This window comes from Elgaria multicarinata, chromosome 11 (genome assembly GCF_023053635.1).
Source record: "Elgaria multicarinata webbii isolate HBS135686 ecotype San Diego chromosome 11, rElgMul1.1.pri, whole genome shotgun sequence".
Classification (NCBI taxonomy): Eukaryota; Metazoa; Chordata; class Lepidosauria; order Squamata; family Anguidae; genus Elgaria; species Elgaria multicarinata.
The window spans coordinates 19,523,975-19,549,357 of NC_086181.1; the positions used below are offsets into that span (position 1 = coordinate 19,523,975).

The window sequence follows — 25,383 nt, forward strand, 5'->3', positions numbered from 1 at the left end:
TCATAGTGCAATATCCTGCTTGGTGTAGATGAGGCCATAGTTTAGATTGTAATCCTGAATGTAGGGACAGCCTTGTTTTATTGGTTGTATGTAAGCAATTCTGGGAGCCTTTTGATGGAGGATACAATTGCTTTAAGGGGAATAACATAAAGAGAACAATTGTGGAAACCACTGCATTAGGATTAGTTTCTTACTGCATAAATGACTATACTCAGAATCCCTTGAGTTTCAGTAAGATCTCATGTATAAAATTTGATTGATACTTCTGCATTAAAATGCCTTGCCTGCTCATTATATTTTAGCATTGGTGTGACGCTCATTGAAGTAAAGTAATGCTGGAGACACAGAAAGGAAACCAGACAACCATCACAGGATTTATACTCGTGGGCTTTGGGAATCTCCCTGAACCACAGCCTCTTCTTTTCTTGCTTTTTTTAATTATCTTTATTGTGACAACTGTTGAGAATATTTTAATCATTTTGCTAGTTGTGGCTGATCACTATCTTCACACGCCCATGTATTTTTTCCTGGCAAACTTGTCCTGCCTGGAGATGTGCTATAGCTCAATCATCTTGCCCAAAACATTGGCCATTTTGTTAACTGGTGAGAGAACTATTACTATTGGTGGATGCATTGCTCAATTTTATTTCTTTGGCTCTTGTGCTGGTATCGAGACCTATCTCCTGGCAGCGATGTCTTATGATCGCTTTCTGGCAATATGTAGACCTTTGCTCTATGCCTCCACTATGAATAACACATTGTGTTTTCAGCTTATGGCAGGAGCATGGGTAAATGCATTGATGGCTAATTGCATTGTGGTAACTCTGATGGCTCAATTATCCTTCTGTGGACCCAATGTCATAGATCATTATTTTTGTGACTTCACCCCAGTGGAAAAACTGTCCTGCAGTGATACCAGTGTGGTTGAACTTGTATTGTTTCTCTCGACCTTCATTTTCACCCTAACCCCATTTCTACTGACACTCACATCCTACGCTTGCATCATTACATCCATCCTGAAGATCCCATCCACCACTGGAAGGCAAAAGGCCTTTTCAACCTGTTCCTCTCATCTAATAGTAGTTTGCCTGTTTTATAGTACATTAATCATTGTCTACATGTTGTCAGACACCCCCATTCTGAGAAACCTAAAAAAAATCGTTTCCATTTTCTACACGATCCTGACTCCTTTGGTCAATCCCCTCATCTATACCTTGAGAAACAAAGAAGTCCACAGGGCCCTAAGACGAATTTGTGGTAAATTGACAATTTTTTCCAGTAGTCAAATGGGCTTGTCCTTTTCATTTCAGTTCATCAGCTACTTAATTATCTAAGTAATAGCTACAAAACCCTGTTGTGAATGGTAGGCTGACCATATTAAAAGGAGGACAGGGCTCCTGTATCTTTAACAGTTGTATTAAAAAGGGAATTTCAGCAAGTGTCATTTGTACGTATGGAGAACCTGGTGAAATTTCTTCATCATCACCACAGTTAAAGCTGCAGGTGTCCTGCCCTCTTTTAAATCTGGTCACTCTAGTAGAGCTCCTGCAGCTTTTACTGTTGTGATGAAGAGGGAATTTCACCAGGTTCTCCATATATACAAATGACACCTGTTGAAATTCCCTTTTCTATGCAACTGTTAAAGATACAGGAGCCCTGTCCTCCTTTTCATATGGTCACCCTAGTGGGAGCTTCCCTCTCATTGCAAATAATGCCCCTGTTCAGAAAACACCTTAAACCATGGTTTAACAAAAAAAGCCTTAACCATCATGGTTAAAGTAGGGTGACCATATAAAAAGGAGGACAGGGCTCCTGTATCTTTAACAGTTGCATAGAAAAGAGAATTTCAGCAGGTGTCATTTGTATATATGGGGAACCTGGTGCAATTCGCCCTTCATTACAACAGTTAAAGGTGCAGGACCTATACTAGAGTGACCAGATTTAAAAGAGGGCAGGGCACCTGCAGCTTTAACTGTGGTGATGAAGAGGAAATTTCACCAGGTTCTCCATATATACAAATGACACCTGCTGAAATGTCCTTTGCAATACAACTGTTAAAGATACAGGAGCCCTGTCCTCCTTTTCATATGGTCAGCCTAGTTAAAGCTTTAGCCAACATGGTTTAAGGTGTTTTTTGAACAGGTTCAATGTGTGTGTGTGTATTAAAAACACCCTCTCCTCATGCCACAGTGCAATTCCAGATCAGCCCTCCAACATGGCGGCTGTTTGTTAAAGAGATATAAATTATGCAAGGAAAAACGATGTCAGATTTGTTCCTTAGTTTTACTCAGGTGTGTTTCACTTGTTTGTTCGTATTACTTTTATCATTGTTTTGTTTAATCCTGAACATCAACTTTCCATTCCTGTAGATTTTTGAGCTGCTCTATGTTTTAGCATGAGTGGCACATTGCCATGGCCTGGGTGGCTGAAATCTACTTTGTGACACTCCTTTACGTCCTACTAACATCTGTGTAGCATTTAGTTGGGATGTGGAAGGGAGCCTCTGCAGTGGCTATGCCCAACCTTTGGAATTTCATCCATGGAGATGTTCATTTCCCTCCTCCTTTATTGAATTAAATCAGCATGGAAATTCTTTTTTCCCCCAGTAGGCGATTGAGTTGCCAAGTTGGTGGTTTTAATCTTCATAGTTTATAATCTTGTGGGATTTTATATACTGTCTTTTATTTCTTGTATTATTTGTATATTGCTTTACTGATGTGTTTTTTGATCAAAGTGAGACTTGCCTGGTTCTTTTTATTGGACTTCAAAGATTATTATTATTATTATTATTATTAATAATAATAATAAGTTGTGTGTGTCGACTTTGATTCTTGGTTGTAATAGGCCACTATTCTATGAGTATCCTCTCTGCATAGGAGATTCGGGATAGGTCCCAAGGCAATGTAAAAGAAATAAAAATAATTCACACACACACACACACACACACACACACACACACACACACACACACACACACACACACTGTAACCATGCAATAAACAGCTGAAGAGAGGCTTCAGGGGTCTCTGCAGGCTGGATTAAGAAGCCCAGCAGGCCAAATTAGGCCTGAGGGTTGAGGATCCTTCAACCTTCTTTAACAAAATATGGCCAGTTCTTAGAGATTCTACAAAATGTCCTCCTAGAATATCTCTGATGCTGCCAACTTGCTGCTGCCCAACTCCATGTCTACCTCTTTTTGTATCAGGCCACCCTGGGTTACTTTCTGTAAGTAGAAGCATGCAATTGCAGGTCTCTGCCTGCCAACTCTTCTCCTCTCCTCACTTGCTGCTTTTTTACTCATACATTACTATGGATTTCAATGAGACATTGGAAGTCACTCTGCCCACACACATTGCTGCTGTCCACCTCATTAAGAAAAAGAGACTCGGCCCACATGCTTCTGCATATGCCTGTCTCAAAGCTTCATCCCATGTACCTGCTTCCCTTGGATTATCCCCGTAGCGCTACGCTTTCATGGTTGTTGTTTTTGCTACCGGGCAACAGCGATCCTTTGCATACCAGGAATCATATCATAAAAAATCAACAGATGACCCAATTTAATTCAAATTTGATATGCTTAAAGCTCTCCCTAATATATATTACTGTGCCAATTTTGGTGTCTTTATCTTTAAAGCTTACGCAGATGTAAGCATTTCTTTAAAAACCTTCTCCTGGCTCGGAAAATATGCTCAAAATTAGGGTTGTGCTCCGCTCCGATTAGGAGCGTAGAAGCAGTAGCGGATTGGCCTGCTCCGCCTTACCCAGAGGTGGAGTAGGAGCGGACCGCGGACCCCCTAGAAGCAAGGCGAAGAGAAGCGACCATTTTTCGGAGCTCCGAGTTCAGGCGGAGTGCTCCGGTCGCCATCTTGAAAACATTTCGCCCATAGGATTGCATTGCGGCAAATAATCGCGCATAACTACGTTGTTTTTGAAGCTATCATTCTGGAAATTCTTGTGCACAGAGAGTCGTGGATGGGGGTCATTTTGAGACCACTCTCAACTTTCTGCGTTGTCTGGGTCGCGGGCTATATTTTTGTGAAAATCGGGTCAACCGCGTGGCTCAAACTGCGTTTTCGGCTTTTCGCCCATAGGATTGCATTGAGGGAAAGAATCGGGGATAACTGGGGGGGGTTTTAAGCTATCGTTCTGAAAATTCTTGTGCACAGAGAGTCGTGGATGGGGGTCATTTTGAGACCACTCTCAACTTTCTGCATCGTACGGGTCGCGGGCTAGACGTTTTTAAAAAATCGGCGGGAAAAATACCTTTTTCAAAGGGCTGAGGGGCAGAGTCAGCTCCCGGTCATGATGATCCCAAAGTTGGAGGAGGGCATAGGCAAAAAAGGTAACTTGGGATTCTGGGAAACTTCTCTTTCTTCATCTGAACGGGCTTTTCCCCGTGTTTTTTAACACAGTAGCCCCACCAAATGCACAAACACAACCTGAAATCATATACTAAGCCAAGAATAAGAGATAGAACACAGCACTGCTCCCCACCCTAACCTTGGGGAACAACTGAATCGATGTGGTGCAAGGGGACGAGCTCCCCTAGGGCATCTCATCTTGGACGTGCCCCCACTCTCTCCTGCACTGGAAGGCCATTAGAGCCTTCCAAAGAGAGTAAAACGGTGGAGCAATGCCTATCATGAGTTGAAGTGAATGGTCACTTTTCAGTGGTGGAGCAATGCCTGTTCTGAGTCGAAGTGAGCGTTTTACTTCTTCTCAGAGCTGTGGCTGTCAGTGTCTTGAACTGGCAGCTACTTCCCCCTCCCCCGGGCACGTCCCCCTATTGCTGGTAAAAGACAGATATAGCCTTTTAAAAAAAGTTCTTCTTGTTGTTTATTGAGCAACACTGCTGCTTTTAATTCCACCCCTCCTTTGTTTATTGATTGATTTATTCCATTTTATATGCATTACTGGCTTATCCTTGGCTCACTTCCTTATGCCCCCAGAAATGCCAGCTGCATGCCTGCCTGCCTTCCCTCCCTCCTCCCCTGCCCACCTCGCAGGGATGTTGTGTGTGGGGTGCCCGATTTTCAAAAATTCCCCAAAAATCAGGGGATGATGGGATTGCTTTGAAACTTGGCATGCGTGTGTATATCCCCATGAGGTGTCATGGTGCCAAACATGAGGTTTCTAACTTGAACAGAAAAAAAGTTGTATAATTTTTTAGCTTTCAATGCAAGCCTATGGGGGGGGGAAACGGAGCTCCGGATCCGGATCCGGAGCTCCGGGCGGAGCGGAGCGGAAGTGGGCGGAGCGGGGGCGGGGCGGAGCGGCCCGATCCGGAAAATGGCGGATCTGCAAGTGAAGCGGAGCGGGGGGTCTGTGCACACCCCTACTCAAAATGTAGGGGCTAAATACGGCGAATCTTTTTGCTTTATTGCACAATTTAGGCAGGATGCATGGGAGTACTTCACAATCAAAGCACATTATAAAGTGGAAAACTTCTGAGTCCTTTGCATGCAATTCGCAGTGATTACACATTATAACACTGGTGTGATAAAACTCTCAGACCTCTTCTTTCATCACCTTACAGTGATAATTGTTGAAACTTGAAGCATATGTTGCAGGTACATCTGCCTGCCTGCCAAGTATATTTTCTCCTTACCTTCTGCTTCCTTGTCTGCACTTTACTGTAGATGTCAACAAGACATCAGTGGTCACTCTACCCACACACATTTATTCATTTATTTATTTAAGCATTTTTATGCCGCCATTCAGCCAAAAAAGGCTCTCACAGCGGCTTACAAAAGTATTTCTTGACAGTCCCTGCCCACAGACTTACAACCTAAAAGACATGACACAAAAGGAAAGGGGATTGGGAGAGAGGAGGAGGGAGGAAAGTAAAGCAAATTGGGGCACTACAATCTTAGTTGCAAAGTTCAGCAGTGACAGTTGACAGTTGGCAGCAGCAGGGAGGGGGCTCTCAGCTGAAGCTGGACCCAGGCATGATGGAGAGGTGCCTGGCTGCTGCTTCGTCCCTCACTGGTGGCCTCTGCAGAAGCACTTGGTAGCAGGAGGAAGGGGGGCTCTCAGCTGGAGCTGGACCCAGGCATGATGGAGAGGTGCCTGGCTGCTGCTTCCTCCCTCACTGGTGGCCTCTGCAGAGGCAGTTGGTAGCAGGAGGAAGGGGGCTCTCAGCTGGAGCTGGACCCAGGCACGATGGAGAGGTGCCTAGCTGCTGCTTCCTCCCTCACTGGTGGCCTCTGCAGTGACAGTTGATAGCAGGAGGGAGAGACACACATTGCTGCTGTCCACCTCAATAAAAGAAAGGGACTGCAGCCACGTGGTTGTGCCTATGCCTATATAAAACGTCTTCTTCTGCATCCTTTAGTAAGAGAGAGAAATAGTGGCCAGATCTACACCAAGCAGTATACAACCCTTTGAATGTGGTTTGAAAATGCTATATGGAATGTGTCAAGGGCCCAAGCAGTTGTCAAGTTCATTATTAACCATTATGAAATGGTAGTGTAGATCCTGCTAGTGTTTCCATGTTGCTGCTGCTTAAATGAGTGAAAGAGATTGACCAATGTGTCCCCCATGCTGATGCCGCCTGCCTAAAGGTGGGAGACTGACCACTATGACCTCATGCTAATGTTGCCTGTCCTGAGAAGAAAGACTGGGGCCCTTTCTACTGAGACATTTATCATGCACTCGTGATTTGTCACTCACAGACTTTCACAGGTCCTCTACATGACATCACCATCCTCCAGAGCACCTCACACTCATTGTAGCCTTTATTGCGTTCCCCCCCCATGACAACAAAAGTGCGGCATTTTCACTCCTTCTGCTATGAACCCTGGTTAATCTATGGTGTACTGATGAAACAGTCCTTTATCACACATCGCCATCTGGTGGCTTTATATTGAAACATATAGAAACACATAGAACCTGTGTAGAATTTGCGGGGGGGGGGGGGGGAGAAGGAGAAAGAACAAAACACACAGAAAGGAGCCAATCATAATTCCAGAAGGAATCCGGAAGCAGAAGCCCTGGTAAAGTTGTGATATTTTAGCTTCATGTAGAGAAGCCCTGGATATTGTAAGTTCATGCTGATGATGTTTGTCTAAACATGAGAGACTGGCCATTGTGATTTCATGTTGATTGTATCTGCCTCAAGTAGAGTGAAGAGCCATTGTGACTATATCCTGATGCTGCCTACCAGAAGATTACATATGGGCCACTGTGACCTCATGGCTATTCCGCCCAAATGAAGGAGAGGGACAATATATTGGCATACGGGTTTTGGTTCACTTTGCACCACTGAATAGGGTTCTTATAAACTTCATTCTTATTCTTCCATCCTCTCACCTGTCATCAGACTGTGCACCTGTGCTTTGGAGGACATGGATCCTCCAACTCCTGTTGGTTACCAATGTTAGTATCTCTCTGTGCTGTCTGTACCCTGACATTTGCAAGCACCACTACATGAATGCTCATGACTCCTCTTCTCACAACCACATTTGAACCAATGTTCTTGCACGTAAACACAAGAACATTGGTTCACAACAGCAATAGTCTAGGACAATTGACCAAGGAGACTACATCATCCTAAAACATTATCTGCCATATAGTATAAAAGACTGCTGGAATAAAAGAGTCTTCAGCAACTAGTGAAAACCAGCAAGGGATGGGGCCAATAGCACTGCATGTGGAGGGCTTTCCATCATCTGGGTGTAATTGTGTTGTTCCACCTTAGAGGGGACATAGAGTATGCCAAGTCATTTTGCATGGCAACTCCTCTCAGCACTTGTTAACTGGAGACAGAGCCATTACTATTAGTGGTATGGAGGCATACTACTTTCCCAATAGCCACCTCCTTTTACTCTGCCCCTCCCTCTTTTTCTCTGGCAGTCCCTTTTTTAATGTCCCCTGTATTTGCTGTGTTTGGGTCATAGGAAGGGAATGTAATATCGAAGGACAGGGGTACTCCTGTAAATTTATTTCCTTTGCTTTCTAGTAGGGGTGTGCACAGACCCCCCGCTCCGCTTCACTTGCAGATCCACCATTTTCCGGATCGGGCCGCTCCGCCCCGCCCCCGCTCCGCCCACTTCCGCTCCGCTCCACCCGGAGCTCCGGATCCGGATCCGGAGCTCCGTTTCCCCCCCCCATAGGCTTGCATTGAAAGCTAAAAAATTATACAACTTTTTTTCTGTTCAAGTTAGAAACCTCATGTTTGGCACCATGACACCTCATGGGGATATACACACGCATGCCAAGTTTCAAAGCAATCCCATCATCCCCTGATTTTTGGGGAATTTTTGAAAATCGGGCACCCCACACACAACATCCCTGCGAGGTGGGCAGGGGAGGAGGGAGGGAAGGCAGGCAGGCATGCAGCTGGCATTTCTGGGGGCATAAGGAAGTGAGCCAAGGATAAGCCAGTAATGCATATAAAATGGAATAAATCAATCAATAAACAAAGGAGGGGTGGAATTAAAAGCAGCAGTGTTGCTCAATAAACAACAAGAAGAACTTTTTTTAAAAGGCTATATCTGTCTTTTACCAGCAATAGGGGGACGTGCCCGGGGGAGGGGGAAGTAGCTGCCAGTTCAAGACACTGACAGCCACAGCTCTGAGAAGAAGTAAAACGCTCACTTCGACTCAGAACAGGCATTGCTCCATCACTGAAAAGTGACCATTCACTTCAACTCATGATAGGCATTGCTCCACCGTTTTACTCTCTTTGGAAGGCTCTAATGGCCTTCCAGTGCAGGAGAGAGTGGGGGCACGTCCATGATGAGATGCCCTAGGGGAGCTCATCCCCTTGCACCACATCGATTCAGTTGTTCCCCAAGGTTAGGGTGGGGAGCAGTGCTGTGTTTCTATCTCTTATTCTTGGCTTAGTATATGATTTCAGGTTGTGTTTGTGCATTTGGTGGGGCTACTGTGTTAAAAAACACGGGGAAAAGCCCGTTCAGATGAAGAAAGAGAAGTTTCCCAGAATCCCAAGTTACCTGTTTTGCCTATGCCCTCCTCCAACTTTGGGATCATCATGACCGGGAGCTGACTCTGCCCCTCAGCCCTTTGAAAAAGGTATTTTTCCCGCCGATTTTTAAAAAACGTCTAGCCCGCGACCCGTACGATGCAGAAAGTTGAGAGTGGTCTCAAAATGACCCCCATCCACGACTCTCTGTGCACAAGAATTTCCAGAACGATAGCTTAAACCCCCCCCCAGTTATCCCCGATTCTTTCCCTCAATGCAATCCTATGGGCGAAAAGCCGAAAACGCAGTTTGAGCCGCGCGGTTGACCCGATTTTCACAAAAATATAGCCCGCGACCCGTACGATGCAGAAAGTTGAGAGTGGTCTCAAAATGACCCCCATCCACGACTCTCTGTGCACAAGAATTTCCAGAACGATAGCTTAACCCCCCCCAGTTATCCCCGATTCTTTCCCTCAATGCAATCCTATGGGCGAAAAGCCGAAAACGCAGTTTGAGCCGCGCGGTTGACCCGATTTTCACAAAAATATAGCCCGCGACCCAGACAACGCAGAAAGTTGAGAGTGGTCTCAAAATGACCCCCATCCACGACTCTCTGTGCACAAGAATTTCCAGAATGATAGCTTCAAAAACAACGTAGTTATGCGCGATTATTTGCCGCAATGCAATCCTATGGTGAAATGTTTTCAAGATGGCGACCGGAGCGCTCCGCCTGAACTCGGAGCTCCGAAAAATGGTCGCTTCTCTTCGCCTTGCTTCTAGGGGGTCCGCGGTCCGCTCCTACTCCGCCTCTGGGTAAGGCGGAGCAGGCCAATCCGCTACTGCTTCTACGCTCCTAATCGGAGCGGAGCACATCCCTACTTTCTAGTATTAAAACAACACAGGAATACACAACACACACACACACAAACACACTTAAAAGGTTTGCTCTACAAAGATCAGCTTGCTGGAGCCAGAAAAATGGTTGCCATTGGCCAGATGGTAGTTAGAGGCCTCATCTACACCAAGCAGAATATTCCACTATGAAAGCGGTATGAAAGCGATATATAAAAGGCAAGAGCCACACTACTGCTTTATAGTGGTACTGAAGTGCACTGACAACTGTTGGGGCCCACTGACATATACCACTTTCATATTGCCATATCCTGCTTGGTGCGTGCGACGGCACCGACCTTATACAGAAGGCCTTGCCTAGCACACTCTTCTCAAGCCAAGCACTACCACTTGAACAACCTGAGGGTAGGGTAAAACACAACCTTTTCCTCATATGAGAGGGTAAAGGCTAGAATCTGGAAAGGTTTTACTGTGTAGGTAATAAGCTGAAAGATATATATATATATAAAGCCAAGCAGACACGTGGTTTGAGGTAACAAAACAAAATAAAATGTTTATTTTTGTTTAACAGATCTTAGTTACTTTAAATGCAAGTTAACCTGCTTAATCTACTAGTTCTAATAAAAACAGTAATCTTCTCTTAAAATCTTATCTCCATTCACTCTCCACGCCACTGAACACTCTCATGACTAAACAAACCCTAATTCCCTTAACTAGGGCTTTGCTAGACCTACCGGGTGTTCTGTCGTTGAGGAGCGGTGAAAGCGGATTTTCCCATTCAGCCGTGACGCCTCATGATCCACACCTGCCTTAGATTTGTGGCGGAAGTTTGCGCCGGTTGTGCTGCTGCCGCTGCGAGCACGGTTGCGCAGCCACACTGGCCTGATTGCCGCGGCTTTTTTTTTCGCTCGCTGCACGGTTTGCGCAAGTCTGAAAGACCGCAAACTTGCGCAGCCATCAGCGATGCTGCCGCCGGCCCCGGCGGCAGCAATGCCAGTGCCAGCTGAAGTGCTGCTGGTGCTGTTGAGGGTCAACATTGATGCGGTCACTTCCTGATGGGGGTCGTGGCGGGTGTAATATGACCCGAGGTCAATCGTCTGCATGGGCACTCTGTGCCTACATCTCCCATCATGCCTCTGAGGTGTCGGCGGCGATGACCGCCTCTGTACCCTGTGCCCACCTAAAGGAGAGGGACAACATATTGCCAAACACGTTTGGTTTGCTTTACACCATTGACCAAATAGGGTTCTTGTGAACTTCATTCTGGCTCTTCCATCTTCTGACTTCTCAGACAAGCAGGACAGCAGGTCCTGCCTGTGTCTGCCTGTGCTTTGGAGAACATGGGATGACTGTCCTCCAACTTCTGCTGGTTGCCAATGTCAGTATCTCTCTGCGCTGTCTCTACCCAGGCATTTGCAAGCACCACTACATAAATACTCATGGCACCTCTTCTCACAATCAGGTTTGAACAAATGTTCTTGTACATAGACTTCGTTTCAAAATCTATCAAGATCATTACCTCCATTAAAAAATAATGCTAAAAAAGCCTGTAGGTAGATCAATAGAAAATAACTTGTGTTTCCAGTTCATCTTATGAAGAATGGACCAGAGGCAACACTTCTAGGGTGACCCTATGAAAAGGAGGTCAGGGCTCCTGTATCTTTAACAGTTGCCTAGAAAAGGAAATTTCAGCAGGTGTCATTTGTATATGTGCAGAACCTGGTGAAATTCCCTCTTCATCACAACAGTTAAAGCTGCAGGAGCTATACTAGAGTGACCAGATTTAAAAGAGGGCAGGGCACCTGCAGCTTTAACTGTTGTGATGGAGAGGAAATTTCACCAGGTTCTTCATATATACAAATGACACCTGCTGAAATTCCCTTTTCAATACAACTGTCAAAGATACAGGAGCCCTGTCCTCCTTTTCATATGGTCAGCCTAGACACTTCTGAGTCAGGTTGCAAACATGGGTAAGGAAATTGAAAAAGGAAAGAAAAGAACAAGCTGAACTCTCATTGGTATTTAAGAGGCTAGCTCCTTCATGCGTGCGTGTTTCATGCATACACACAGCCATCTCATGGGGAAGGAATTCCTTCAGGTTTAAGAGGCTTGATAAACAAAGAAAATCCTGCTCAAAACCAAAGGAGAAGCAGAAAGCACAATTCTTCTGCTCAGGAGAGACAACCACAAGATTTTTTTTTTAAATGGAAGAACGTAGCTTGTAAAGCAGGCTAGTATGATAGAAAGTAAGTAAACAAGAAAATATCCCCCAGTTCAACATTTTGTATTTGCATGGGAGCTGAAATCCAAAAAAGTGGAGGAAGGGTTCAAATCCATGGTTTAGAAGCAAATCTGAGAGACAAGAAGTGCATGATTATAAAGGGAATATCCAACGATGGCCTGTTTAAAGAGGGGAGAGAGGGAGGAAGGGGAGAAAGAAACAAGTTTCCTTTTCCAAGTATGGTTAAACATTTCATATCTATTGAAAAGGAAGCCCTGCGTGTCAGGGATTCGAATCCTACCTCCACTGATGTTTTTTTAATGGGTTGTGTTTTACTGGAAATTCATTCAGCTGTTTTAAATATTGTGTGTTCTAATTTTGTTGTAAGTTGTTTTCCTGATGATGATAAATGTTTTGTTAGGACTAATTCAGCATTGATGTAGGCAATATTGAAGTCTTTGAGTATTAATATCTTTTCTTTTTGTATGCAGCACTCCTTGCTGTTAGCTGGCGACCAATTTCTACAAGACTGTTTGGTTAAATATAAATAAATAAACCTGGAGAAAAAAAAGGAGGCATTTCTGTAATACTCTTCAGCTTGTCAATCCATTGCTTAAACAACTGTAGATAGACCAGTATCTTTCCAAGTTCAGATGTATCCAAGACCAAAGTGCAGCATAATGAAAAGAGATAATACATCTGCATGGGGGAAAATGTCATTTTGTTTCTGTTCACAGCAAGTAACTCACTGAATGAAAACTTGAGAATTATGGTAAAAATATTGCATGGAAATCAATCGGGCATCACAGAATTCATCCTCCTTGGCTTTGGGGATCTGCCTGAGCTGCACATCTTCCTCTTCCTTGTATTTCTAGTGATCTATCTTGTGACTGTGGCTGGGAACCTTCTCATAATTATAGTAGTTGTGGCTGATGAACACCTACACACCCCAATGTACTTCTTTCTGGGGAACCTGTCCTGCCTGGAGACATGCTATACCACAACCATTTTGCCCAGGATGGTGGCCAGCTTCATATGTATGGACATAACCATTTCAGTTAGTGGATGCATTACCCAATTTTATTTCTTCTGCTCTTTAGCTTCTACAGAAACATGGTTACTGGCAGTAATGTCTTATGACCGATATTTGGCAATATGCAGACCTTTGCACTATGCTACCATCATGAATATTAAGTGTTGCTTCCAGCTTGTGTTTGTAGCATGGATCAGTTCTTTCCTGGCTACTTGGATACTGGCTTTCCTGATGTCCAGGTTATACTTCTGTGGCCCCAATGAGATTGACCATTTCTTTTGCGACTTTACCCCAATGGCAAAACTCTCTTGCAGCGACACTGCCCCAATGGAGCTTGCTTCCTTAGTCTTTGGCTTTATGTTTGCAGCAATGCCATTTCTTTTAACAATCACATTCTATATATGTATAATCGACACCATCTTAAACATTTCATCCACCATTGGGAGGCAAAAGGCCTTTTCAACCTGCTCCTCTCATCTCATTGTGGTTTGCATTTTCTATGGTACAATAATCATTGTCTACATGTTGCCAGATACCCCTACTCTGAGAGACCTCAATAAAGTCTTCTCTGTTTTTTACACAGTCCTGACTCCTTTAGTCAACCCCCTCGTCTACAGCTTGAGAAACAAAGAAGTTCACAAAGCCTTAAGAAGAATTTACAGTAAATTGGACATCTTTGCAAGGAGTTGGTCAAATCTATCCTTTACCTTTACAGTTTTCAGCCAATCAAGGTCCTAAGCCATAGCTGCTGAATCCCCGTGGATAATTGTACTCTCTGAATGGTTAGCATTAGCTAAATTGCTGTGGCTGGGCTAGTTTTTTTCTGTTTTGCAGGAACAGTTTTAGCCGTTTTAGCCGTTCCTAACTTTGTATTGTGTTGTGTAAGCAGTAAAACTTTGGTTGATAGATTAATCACAGTACTAGACCAATTTAGCATGGGTCATCTGCAATAGAGAAGACCTTCTTCACCTGCCACCTTAGTCCTATGCAGATGGTAAAAATTTAGGTAAATTAATGCATGTAAGGGGGAATGGGATTGTGCCTGACTTATGTACAAATAGTTATGTTTGCCATAATAAATGTTTTAGTTTTTAATGTGCCCCAAGAGTCTTTGCTGTTTTTATTTCCTTATTTTTAAGGAAGCACAATTATTGGGAAAGCAAGATCATAATATGTTCAGGGACATCATTGTCTGAAATGATGTGATGTTGTTACTACACTTAATATTAACTATTTCCTTGTGGCTCCTTTTTCCCCATGAAGGGTGAGAAAATTAAAGTCCCTTTCTAAGTGGATGGTGCCAAATCAGTTCCTTTGGTTATCAATTATAGTACAGTTACTGAAGAATTTCAAATTACTGGGGATCTTTATTGATGTAGGAAACAATGACACATTTATGCAAATAATTTCACCATTGTTCATTGGTACTTCCTTTGTGCTATCAGAATTTCATTGAGAAATCCTTAACATTCACCCAGGAGCATAAGAAATTGTGCACCACAATAGCACCAAAATAGTTGTGCTTTATGCAGACACCCAAAGTTCTTTATACTAACAGGTAGATAGAGTTGGAAGAGATATTGTCTCACTAGCCAAGTTAATTTTCCTTGCAAACAATTTAAATATTTCTTTGATGATTCATTTTACTTCCCTGGTGCTTGGCTCTGTGCAAGCCTTTCTAAGGTAGTGCTAGAATACTGGGAATTTCTTCTGAATTTGATCCTACACGCCATCTCCATACATTAATCAGAACATGTACTCAGTAGCTTACATCCAGATACCCCCAATGTCCTTAGGCACTTTCTATGAAATCCGTACCCTGGAAAAATGGAAGGCATATAGATCCCATGGACACAGCTTATATGCATCAGAATGTAGATGAATAGGTACCTGAGTCAAAGTTCTGATAAATGTGTGGAAGTCACCTACAGGTACAAGCCCTCACAATGCCATCTTATCATTTAGTCAAGAACTTAGAATAATGAATGCAAGTGGGGATCACATCTCAGGAATAGACTTCATCCCTGATCTATACACATTCATTACTCCTTCAGAGGATAAACAGCATGGATAATATATCATGGATCACGGACTATTCATGGGCACAGTTCAAACTATTTTGAAGGAATGTTATGGCAAAAGAAGGTGACATCTCTGGTGATGTGACTGCAGAGAACAACACCAGGAAGCTGCAACTATGTTGATGGAAAGCCAGCACACCCCCCCCCAACAAACCTAGAAACTAAAACAACAACAACAACAACAAAACCAATTCCATAGGTGGGCGGACAGCTTAGTTAATGAAAGGCATCTAACAATCCACAAAACACAGACGAATCTGATTTTGCACAATTCATACATCTCTAGCCCGAGCTACTTGGAAGGAATTTTATGGTAAAGAAGCTCTGCTGATGTAATTGCAAAGATCACCACCAGGAAGCTGCAACTATACTGATAGAAAACCAGCATCTCAGTTTGAATTCTCTGTATTAAAGTACTACTGCAGATTGTGAGATCCTAGATTTTTTAAAAATCTTCTCTACATTAAGGGAAATCCTGTTGTGTTCCCACTGCTGTTATGCTTCCTGTTTCTTTGGCATGATTGATATGAAACAGATTACAAGGGAGGAGAGGGGTGACAAGGTGGAAGTTCCTGCTGCTGTTTCCCAGGGTTCCTTTAAATGGCAGACACAGTTAAATTAAGGGAGCGCCTCCCTCCCTCCCTGGTATGTGTACAAAGGAGGGAGGAGGGGGTCTTGTTGTCTGTTTCCTCGAAGTCCCCAGAAATAGGTTGGTCATATGAAAAGGAGTACAGGGCTTCTGTATCTTTAACAGTTGTATAGAAAAGGGAATTTCAGCAGGTGCCATTTATATGCATGCAGCACCTGGTGAAATTCCCTCCCCATCACAACAGTTAAAGCTGCAGGACCTCTGCCTAGCATGACCAATGAGAGTTCAGCTTGTTCTTTTCCTTCCTTTTTCAATTTCCTTACCTATGTTTGCAACCTGAGTCAGAAGTGTCTAGGCTGACCATATGAAAAGGAGGTCAGGGCTCCTGTATCTTTGACAGCTGTATTGAAAAGGGAATTTCAGCAGGTGTCATTTGTATGCATGCAGCACCTGGTGAAATTCCCTCTCCATCACAACAGTTAAAGCTGCAGGACCCCTGCCTAGCATGACCAGATACAAAAGAGGACAGGACTTTTCATCTGTTCTCCTTTTCATATGGTTACCTTAGTTTAAAGTCCCTCCTCTCTTCCTCGGCAGGTTCATAGTGCAATGTCAGCTTTACATGCCGCTTATTTCATGCCATTTGAAGTTTATTCCATCTTATCTGTGATGTGTTTTTAAAATAGAATAAGGGAGGATTATGAGAGAACTTCTGTTTGTTTGCTGCATCATTAAATTGACCCCAAAACTTCTGTGAGTAGCCAGAAATGAACATGCTATAAATAACTCATTTCGAGAAGCTCTTTGTTTTGCAAGTCTGAACACAGCCACCTACCCATGGAAGACATATGTTACCTTATATCCGGAGAGTATAGTAATCCCATGGGGGATGAGTCAATATAATTATCACCTATTGGTTTAGGAGGCTGGTTGCATCATCAGTGTTTCTCAGGCTGCCGCAAAATCATCAGCAAGGACTTAGGCTCACTTTTTTTTAAAAAAAAACTGTAGGCATGCAGCAATTTCAGGGACGCTCATTTGGCTATAGAAACACATCCTTCTACAGCCCATGGGTTATCACCACACATTTAAAAATCCTTTGCTTCTGGTACTGAATCCTAGAACATCATTCAATGCTACAGTAAACAGTGGCAGGTAAGAATTAATCCTATATGTCTACACCCTTAGGAATAACATTCTGGTCTAGAAAAGTGTAGAATGAGCTGGCATTTTCAAACCAATTTTAATTCAGAAGCCCTAAGTTCCATCAGATTTTAGTGTGTGAAAAGGGAACTGTTTAGTTCCAGAACTCTCTGCTTGATCATGATGACTTGTGGATCCCCAGCTTATTTCCCTGCCCCCTGCTGCACAACCCTTTCCAACCCCTAGGCCTGGAGTTTGGTAGTCTGAAACTCTAACCCTGTGGAATTAGGGTTAGATTTACAATGGGGAGACATGGATTCAAAATCACTGGTAGCCATTGAGTTGTCACAATCATCCTGAGGTAGAGGCGAGATTCAAACTTGACATTTCCTGATTTTAGCTCAGTCTCTTAGAGAGCAACCCTATGAGTCATGGGCAGGAGCTACAATGTTGCTTTTAAACGGTTTATAACAGTAGCGACAACTGTTGGGGCCCAGGACACACTCTATATACAGTTTTCAACCCGTTTTCAAAGTGTCATATCTTCCTTGGGGCTCATCTACACCAAGCAGGATATTGCACTATGCAAGTGGTATATAAAAAGCAGGAGCCACACTACTGCTTTATAGAGGTATTGAAGTGATAATGGTTGGGGCCCATTGACACATACCATATACCGCTTTCATACCACTATACCCTGCTTGGTGTGGCTCCTGCCTTTTATATACCACTTTCATAGTGGAATATCCTGCTTGGTGTAGATCTGGCCCTAAGACAGCATCTTGGGGGAGAGAGAATAGGAATCCTGGATCTGAGCTCAGAGACAGGGGTCATGTCTATATGAGGTCGCTTTGGCGCCTCGTTATCTGATAACACACAATTGAGCTCCTCCAAAGTAATACACATGACACATGGAAAGGAGTGTAATTGCGAGTTTTAATTCTTTCCTTTTCCAGCGCCCCAAAACAAATGAGTCAGAGGGGAAGTCAGCTCCTCGCCCCCGTTTTCTGTTGTTTATTTGTAAACGTGCAATTGTGCATTTAGAGAGAGGTGTGGAGATGAACAACCACCTCCCTCCTTTCCCCCCGGTGAGCCTGCGGTCAAGTTCTATTTTTTAGTATTATTTATTTAGTTTTTAGGAAGGAGCCAGTGGGTGCAACATCCTGGGTTGGAGGAGGTGGCAATGAGGGGCTGTGAGAACGCCGCCCCCTGCTCCAGCTCAATGCACTGTGCACCCTTGGAGGCACAGCAGAGCAAGTGAGGGAGGGACGGGCAGAGGGACAAGGCTGCTTCCCCCTGACAGGCAAAGCGGAGTGCGGGGAAGGGACGGTGAAAGACAGAGAGGGAGTGAGGTGGTGGAGAGGGGGCTGAGTGAGTGCCAGGTGACCCAGACAGAAGGAATGAGGCAGGGAGCCAGGGGAAGGGGAGGCAGCCGGGGGGAGGGAGGGCTGGAGGTGCATTTATTCATTAATGTAAAGTAATTTATTTATACAGTGCTCTGCAAGGTCCATAGAGGTGGCCCAACAACCATTTGGCTCACTGAACTGCCTCCTCCTCTGGCAGGGTGACCAATCAGGGGGCACCACTGGCTGGGGCACACCTCCACTGCAGCACCAAAGCAAGCTGGCAGACGGCAGATGCTGTGGTCGCCTCACTCCAAGTTAAAAAACTTGAGGTAAGTGCTTGACTTGCTTTGGGGGTTTGCCCCTGGATGGCTTCACGACGGCGACTGAGTCATGTAGATAACCTGCCACCACTCTGGATCCACCCCAGGGCAGACCCTTCATCACGACAAGCCCAGGGTCCTGACTTTGGATCCAGAAGTCTGGGCTCCCACTTCCTCCTTCTCCCCACTGTGGTGGAGAAAACTGCCCCAGCTGCAAACGTGAGCTCAGAAAGAAGGGAGGAGGGTGGGGAGGAGAGGATTATGAACAATCTCCCAGCTATCTCAGCCTCTTTCCCTGCCTCTCCACCACTCCCATCTAGCATGGAAGAAATGACGATTACTGCATTCCTCTCCCTATGCATAAAAAACCCTGTCAGCCTCTGAGTTCAGACACCGATGGGCATCTGGATATAACTGCACTCATAATAATTTTTGCTAAATTAAAAACATGCTCCCCACCTGACAACTCTCATATTTATTGGCGGGAGGGTGCTGTTGCACTCATGTCCTGCTTGTGGGTCAACAACGGGTCAGCCACTGTGTGAACAAAATGCTGGACTAGATGAAACCTTTGTCTGATCCAGCATGGTTCTTCTTGTTTTCTTAATCTCAGTGAGATAAAGAAAATATTTTCAGCTACTCCTTGCATGTAGATATATCCAACATACTTTGCAACAGACAATTTAAGGCCCCAGACATAAAGATGTTGTAAGCTGCAAGCACAGGTAGTAATCGGAATTGGCCATGTGGGCAATATGCCAACTCACCCTGCTGCAAAACACACCTTCAGTGGCATACTAGACTTGTGATAATCCATCGTACCAGATTTCACAAGACAAAATTTGGAAAAAGGTCGCCATGGTTTAATTCCCATCTCAATATTCTCTATGAACTCAACACAAAAGGTAAAGTTGATTCCTCTTCATAAAAAACAAATTTCCTTCTCATTATATTCTAGGGTTGGTGTAACTTGTACTGGATAAAATCAATGTTGAACACAGAGAAAGGCAACCTGACGACGATCACAGAATTCATCCTCGTGGGTTTTGGGAATATCCCTGAGCTGCAGCCTCTTCTATTCTTGCTCTTCCTAATGATCTATATTGTGACACTAACTGGGAACTTCCTTATCATTTTGCTAGTTGTGGCTGACCATCATCTTCGCACCCCCATGTATTTCTTCCTTGCAAATTTGTCCTGCCTGGAGATTTGCTATAGCTCAATCTTCCTGCCCAAGATGTTGGTGAACTTGCTAAGTGGAGAGAGGTCAATTTCAGTTAGTGGCTGTATAGCCCAATTTTATTTCTTTGGGTCTTTTGTTAGTGTAGAAACTTATTTCCTGGCAGCAATGTCCTATGATCGCTACCTGGCAATATGTAGGCCTTTGAACTATGCCTCTATTATGAATAGGAAACTGTGTTTTCAGCTCATGGCTGTGGGATGGATAAATGCCCTGGTAGGTGATTCCATAGTGGTATTTATGCTAGTTCAGTTAGACTTCTGTGGTCCCAATGTTATAGATCATTACTTTTGTGACTTGATCCTGATAGAAAAACTCTCCTGCAGTGACATCAGCCTGATCCAAATTGTCACATCTGTCCTCCCTTTCATTTATATTGTCACCCCATTTTTACTAACTGTCACCTCCTATGTTTGCATCATCACCACTGTTTTAAAAATCCCATCTGCTATTGGGAGGCAAAAAGCCTTTTTGACCTGCTCTTCTCATCTCACTGTGGTTTGCATTTTTTACGGTTCACTCATCATTGTCTACATGTTGCCAGACACGCCCACCCTGAGAGACCTCAATAAAGTCTTCTCACTCTTCTACACCATCCTTAACCCCTTAATCAATCCTCTCATCTACAGTTTGAGGAACAAAGAGGTTCACAAAGCCCTAAAGACAATATGCAGTAAATTGGCAAATCATGCAAGGAACCAATTGAACTCAACTCTTTCCTTTGCCTTTTTTCAGCCAGCATCCTGAGTCAAGGCTTGTAAGAACAGCCTCTGTGTGTAGTGGTTAGTGTCAAATGAGACCTGGGGAGACCTGGGTCCAAATCCCTGCTCAGTTATGAAGCTTGCTAGTGGATCTTAGGCTTGTCATACTCTCTCAATTGAACATACTTGAATGGGTTCTTGAGAAGATAGAAGATGGAGAGCGCTATTATTATGTTGGAAGGATAAATGTTCACTGCCCATATGGACTGAGTACTTAACACTATCCACATGTATGGTGCTTTATTAGAAAGTGCTATATAAATAATTTTTATTATTATTAACATTTGGACGGGTGACATATAGGTGCCACTTGCGAGTGGATAAATACATGGATATTTAGTCTGCTTTTCTTCAAGACTGCATAACTCTCCCCTTTTTAAGAATAGCATATTTGATGAAAAAAAATGACATTCCTATGCAAGTAATTTTTATTTATTTATTTATTTATTTATTACATTTTTATACCGCCCAATAGCCGAAGCTCTCTGGGCGGTTCACAAAAATTTCTCTGGGCAGTTCACAAAAATTTTGTTCTTTTTTTAATCACACGATTTGTTTTCTGTTGTGTTGTGTTAAATTCACTATAAAAGGAAAAATATTTTAAAATAGAGGGAGAGCTCATCATAGCCTAGCTTGAGCTTTTTTGAGGAAAGACAAGATACACATGTTTTAACTAAATCCTTCTATTAGGCTGTCTCTGGAAAGTCAGTTTCTTTGTGGCTGCACTTGGTTTACTTTTCCAATGTTTTCAATAATTGATTGCTGGCATATACTGTGTTATAGCTTTCAGTTTAGCAATAACGTCTTGTTTGATGAACTGACTAATCAGAATTAATCAAATATAAGGAAGGTTATCTGTGTTACAAAGGAAGCCCTTGTTTTCTCCTTTATCACTTTAGCCCTGTGCACTTTTCTCATGACATATTTAATGAACAAAAGCAGTGCAGAATTGGTTTATCTAGGGATGGTCAAATCTGCCCATTTTCGCTTTACATTCTCACATGCACTTGTGTTCCATCCCCCCCCCCGGACAGAAATGTGTATGTATTTACATAATATATGCATTAATGTGCAATTTTGTACACTCTGTTCCTGAAACAAGCTTAATTGGAAAGCCCACAAAAATGTGGATTTCGGAATGCAACTCACAGAACGTTTCAGGAAATGGAAATCATCTGAATTTGTGAACACTCACACCAGAAAACAAATCCACATTTCTTACTGATTTCTACCTATCATTATTTATTTATTTATTTATTTATTTATTTATTCATTTATTTATTTATATAGCACCATCAATGTACATGGTGCTGTACAGAGTAAAACAATAAATAGCAAGACCCTGCTACATAGGCTTACATCATTCTATTGTTTTTGATAACTAAAGAAAAGTAAAGATGACTACACAAGTGTCTTTCTCTTGTGTTCACTTACAGATGTACATACACTAACATGTATATACAAGGATATGCAGTAACACAAGGTATTAGCATAACACTGATCAGGAAGCAGCGGCTGAAATAAGAAGCAGGAAGACAATTTATTTTTAGAATGACCATTAGGTGGAGCAGAAGGTAATGTATGTGTGTCTTTGAAATAAAATGAATGAAAAAGAACCCATTGAAATTCATGGTCTCATTCCCAAACAGTTAAACTGGAGAGGGGAAATTGGTGATTTGTGGAGAGGGAATGACATTCTTTGAAGATTCATTGGTTAGAGCTTCTACAGAGGAGGCCATAGTATGGGAATAATGGTGGTGCTCCCCCTCCCCTTTACCCCCAGGTTTGCTACCTCACTTAGCACAGAGTTGAACTTAACAGCCACCTTATTTTCCCCAGAATGCCCCAGTATGATTTTATATCTGGGGCATTCTGGGTGGGAAGTGATAACCGCTAGCTACCAGGAAGAACAATGTATGTCATTGCCTGTGGCAGAATTTAAAAATGAAAATTAAAAAGAAACACCTTTTTATTCTCCCAGTATTTTAACACTTAATTTTAACTTAAATTTAAATTTTACTGTTTTAACTCTGTATTTTAATTTTATATCAATTTTGCTGCGTTGTTTTTATTCTGGTTGTGCTTTTTATATTGTATTGTGTATTTGTGCTTTTAACCTGTTGTTTGTCTTACTATGATTTTAATTTTTGTGAACTGCCCAGAGAGCTTCGGCTATTGGGCGGTATAGAAATGTAATAAATAGATAAATAAATAAATAAATAAATACACACAGTATCTGCACCTATGATATCTTCACCTCCATGAGCCTTCATGTTTGTTAAATCCCCAATGACCACATGGCTTAACCCCTCCTAAATTCCACCACCTCAATTTTGAGCTGAGAATTCTCACAGAAGAGCTTTAGCTTCAATTTGAATTAGGCATTTTCGTAGGAATTAGGACACACACCCCGGATGATGCTATATCCAGGGCATTCTGAGCTGACTGGCTACTGCCTTGAGGAGCACTGCACACCCTTTCTCAAGGAAGAAAGTTAACTTCAGAATTAATTTGAATAAGGAATTTGGATTCTTTTCCAGATATTCGGAACTAGGGATGTTTTAGAAATTCAAGAAATACTAAAATGAGTTAGGATTTTAAACTTTTTTGACATGTGGAATCCACTGCAGACTGGCCTCCTCAGGTCCCATGAACTTTTGAATTTTTTTTTTTTTACTTTCTCAAAATTTACACAAATTTATTCATAGGAAGGTACACATGTTCCTGCTGAGAAATATGTCATCCTGAAAACATATGTAGGGAAAAGTTGAATGGAATGGGGGATGATGCTCTAACTGTTATGTATTAAGGTAAATTACGTAAATTGTTGTGAAACTCTTATGAACTTATCTGAGGGCTTTTCTTCATAATGGGTCAAAAAATTGAATCTGTCAGTGAATGGATGCCAGAATGAACAGCACTGCACAATCCCTGACATATGTGTAAGATGGATTTCACAAAATCCAGACATCTCTATTCAGAAGTGGGAATTAAGAATCTGTTGCTTGATGCCACATCTCAGGAACAGACTCAGCCCATTTTACACACATTCAGTAGAACCCCTGCCAAAATCCTTCCACACATGCAACAGAAGCTGCAACTGTATTGATGGACAACCAGCATCACACTTTGCCTTCCCTTTACAGATGAGCCCTTGCAGATTCTGTTTGTCTGAATCAACCTAAAGTATTTATTTATTTATTTAAAACATTTATATCCTGCCCTATATCAAGAAGATCTCAGGGCGGCATACAGAAGCGTTGACCAAAAGTAGAAGGAAAGAATATTCTCCTAGGCAATACAACGGTCCCATGGAGCCAGAATTAATATAGCCATCTCCTTTGGGTTTAGATGGCTGGTTGCATCATCAATGTTTTTCAGGCAGTCAGAAAAACAGCAGCAGCTCCCCAGACTCACTTCCTTTAAGTGTGGGCAAAAAGTAATTTCAGGCCCAGTCATTTTGCAACCAAACTGTTCCTTCCCATTAAGCTAGAGTCCATTGTTTTTCATCAGCGATTCAGAGAAATCCTCTGCTACTGATACTTAACACTGGAGCATCACTCAGTGCAAGAGTAAATGGTTGAAGGTAAGTGCTAATTCCGTATGCATATATTCTGTGCTGAATCTAGATTTTGTAACACTTATAGATCTGCTGAAATCCATGGGGCTTACTTAGCAAGTCCCATTTTGTTCAATGCATCTACTAGGTAGACTACATCTTTGTCTGTGAGAGCCTATCTTGACAATTTTGTCTAACCCTGAGAACTAAGTTATGACAAACAGAGATGGTGCAGGCATTCATCTGGGTCTCGAGGCCTGGAGAGAAATCACCAGTTCAGCTCTCCAGATGCCAGTCTACAGATCCCTGTGCTTGTCCGACTCGCTGAGTCCACACACAATGAGTTGGGCAAGTGCGTGGCCATTCAATCCCTCACCAAGACACCATTTTGTGTAAAACTGGCAGCTCAGCCTTTTTCATAAAGGCTCATTTGCACAAATGGCGGCTGTGAAGGATCCATTTACACAAGATCACAGATTTACAGCTGCCATTTGCATACGTGGGCCATTACGAAAAAGGGCATGACGAAAAAGGCCAACCCACCACTTTTATGCAATGGCAGCTCAGTGAGGGATTGGGCATCCATGTGCCACTTGCTGGGCAGCTTGCCCTGGATGGTGACTATAGGCAGGTGGCAATTTGACAAGTGACACACAACCTGGACTAGGGTGAGTTTGCCCATCCCTAAAATCCAAGGATTTGGGGTGAAAGAGCAGAAAAAGTATTTGCTTCTTGTGAGTAAATTAGGGTGGGTCCTTTCCATGCTGGCTATGTGGGGGCAGTGGAGGAGAGGTGTGGATTGCCATCCCTCCTCCCAAAGTATCCTTGTTAGACAGACTAAAACTTCATAAATCCACTTGATTGGCAGGATAGTTGCTACTCAATGGTTACCTTGTCCCTATGTAAGGGTAAGTCTAACTCTAATTCCACTACACCAGAGGGTTACAGATCCAGCTGTCAAGCTCCTGGTTTATAGATTGGGAAGGTTATGCAGACTTGGGCCACAGCTAGACCTAAGGTTTATCCTGGGATCATCCAGGGTTCGCCCCTGCCTGAGCACTGGATCCCCTGTGTGTCACCTAGATGAACAGGTTTGACCCCTGGATGATCCAGGGAGAAACCTTAGGTCTAGCTATGGCCATAGTTTTGGCTATTAATGCAGGGTGCAAGGGAGAGGGGGAGCTGAAAACCCACAAGCCATCATGACACAACCTGTTAAAATAATTTATCTCTAATTCTTACAATCAATACCAACTCTCATATCCATTCTCAATCAGAATAGGAAAATATTTTCTCTTGCATGTAGACACGT

At 43.1% G+C, this 25,383-nt stretch overlaps 3 protein-coding genes across 3 annotated transcripts; all 3 read left to right on the forward strand.

Annotated features, from left to right (window-relative positions):
- Positions 1–332: 332 nt before the first annotated feature.
- On the forward strand, positions 333–1,334 carry LOC134406680 (olfactory receptor 1361-like). Its single transcript, XM_063138197.1, has one exon. The coding sequence runs from the start codon at positions 333–335 to the stop codon at positions 1,332–1,334; it is 1,002 nt and encodes a 333-aa protein (XP_062994267.1).
- An 11,434-nt stretch (positions 1,335–12,768) lies between these two features.
- On the forward strand, positions 12,769–13,770 carry LOC134406681 (olfactory receptor 11A1-like). The gene has a single exon (XM_063138198.1). It carries the CDS (start codon positions 12,769–12,771, stop codon positions 13,768–13,770), a length of 1,002 nt encoding a protein of 333 aa, XP_062994268.1.
- Positions 13,771–19,499: 5,729 nt separating this feature from the next.
- On the forward strand, positions 19,500–20,498 carry LOC134406682 (olfactory receptor 11A1-like). The gene has a single exon (XM_063138199.1). The coding sequence runs from the start codon at positions 19,500–19,502 to the stop codon at positions 20,496–20,498; it is 999 nt and encodes a 332-aa protein (XP_062994269.1).
- The last annotated feature ends 4,885 nt before the right edge of the window (positions 20,499–25,383 follow it).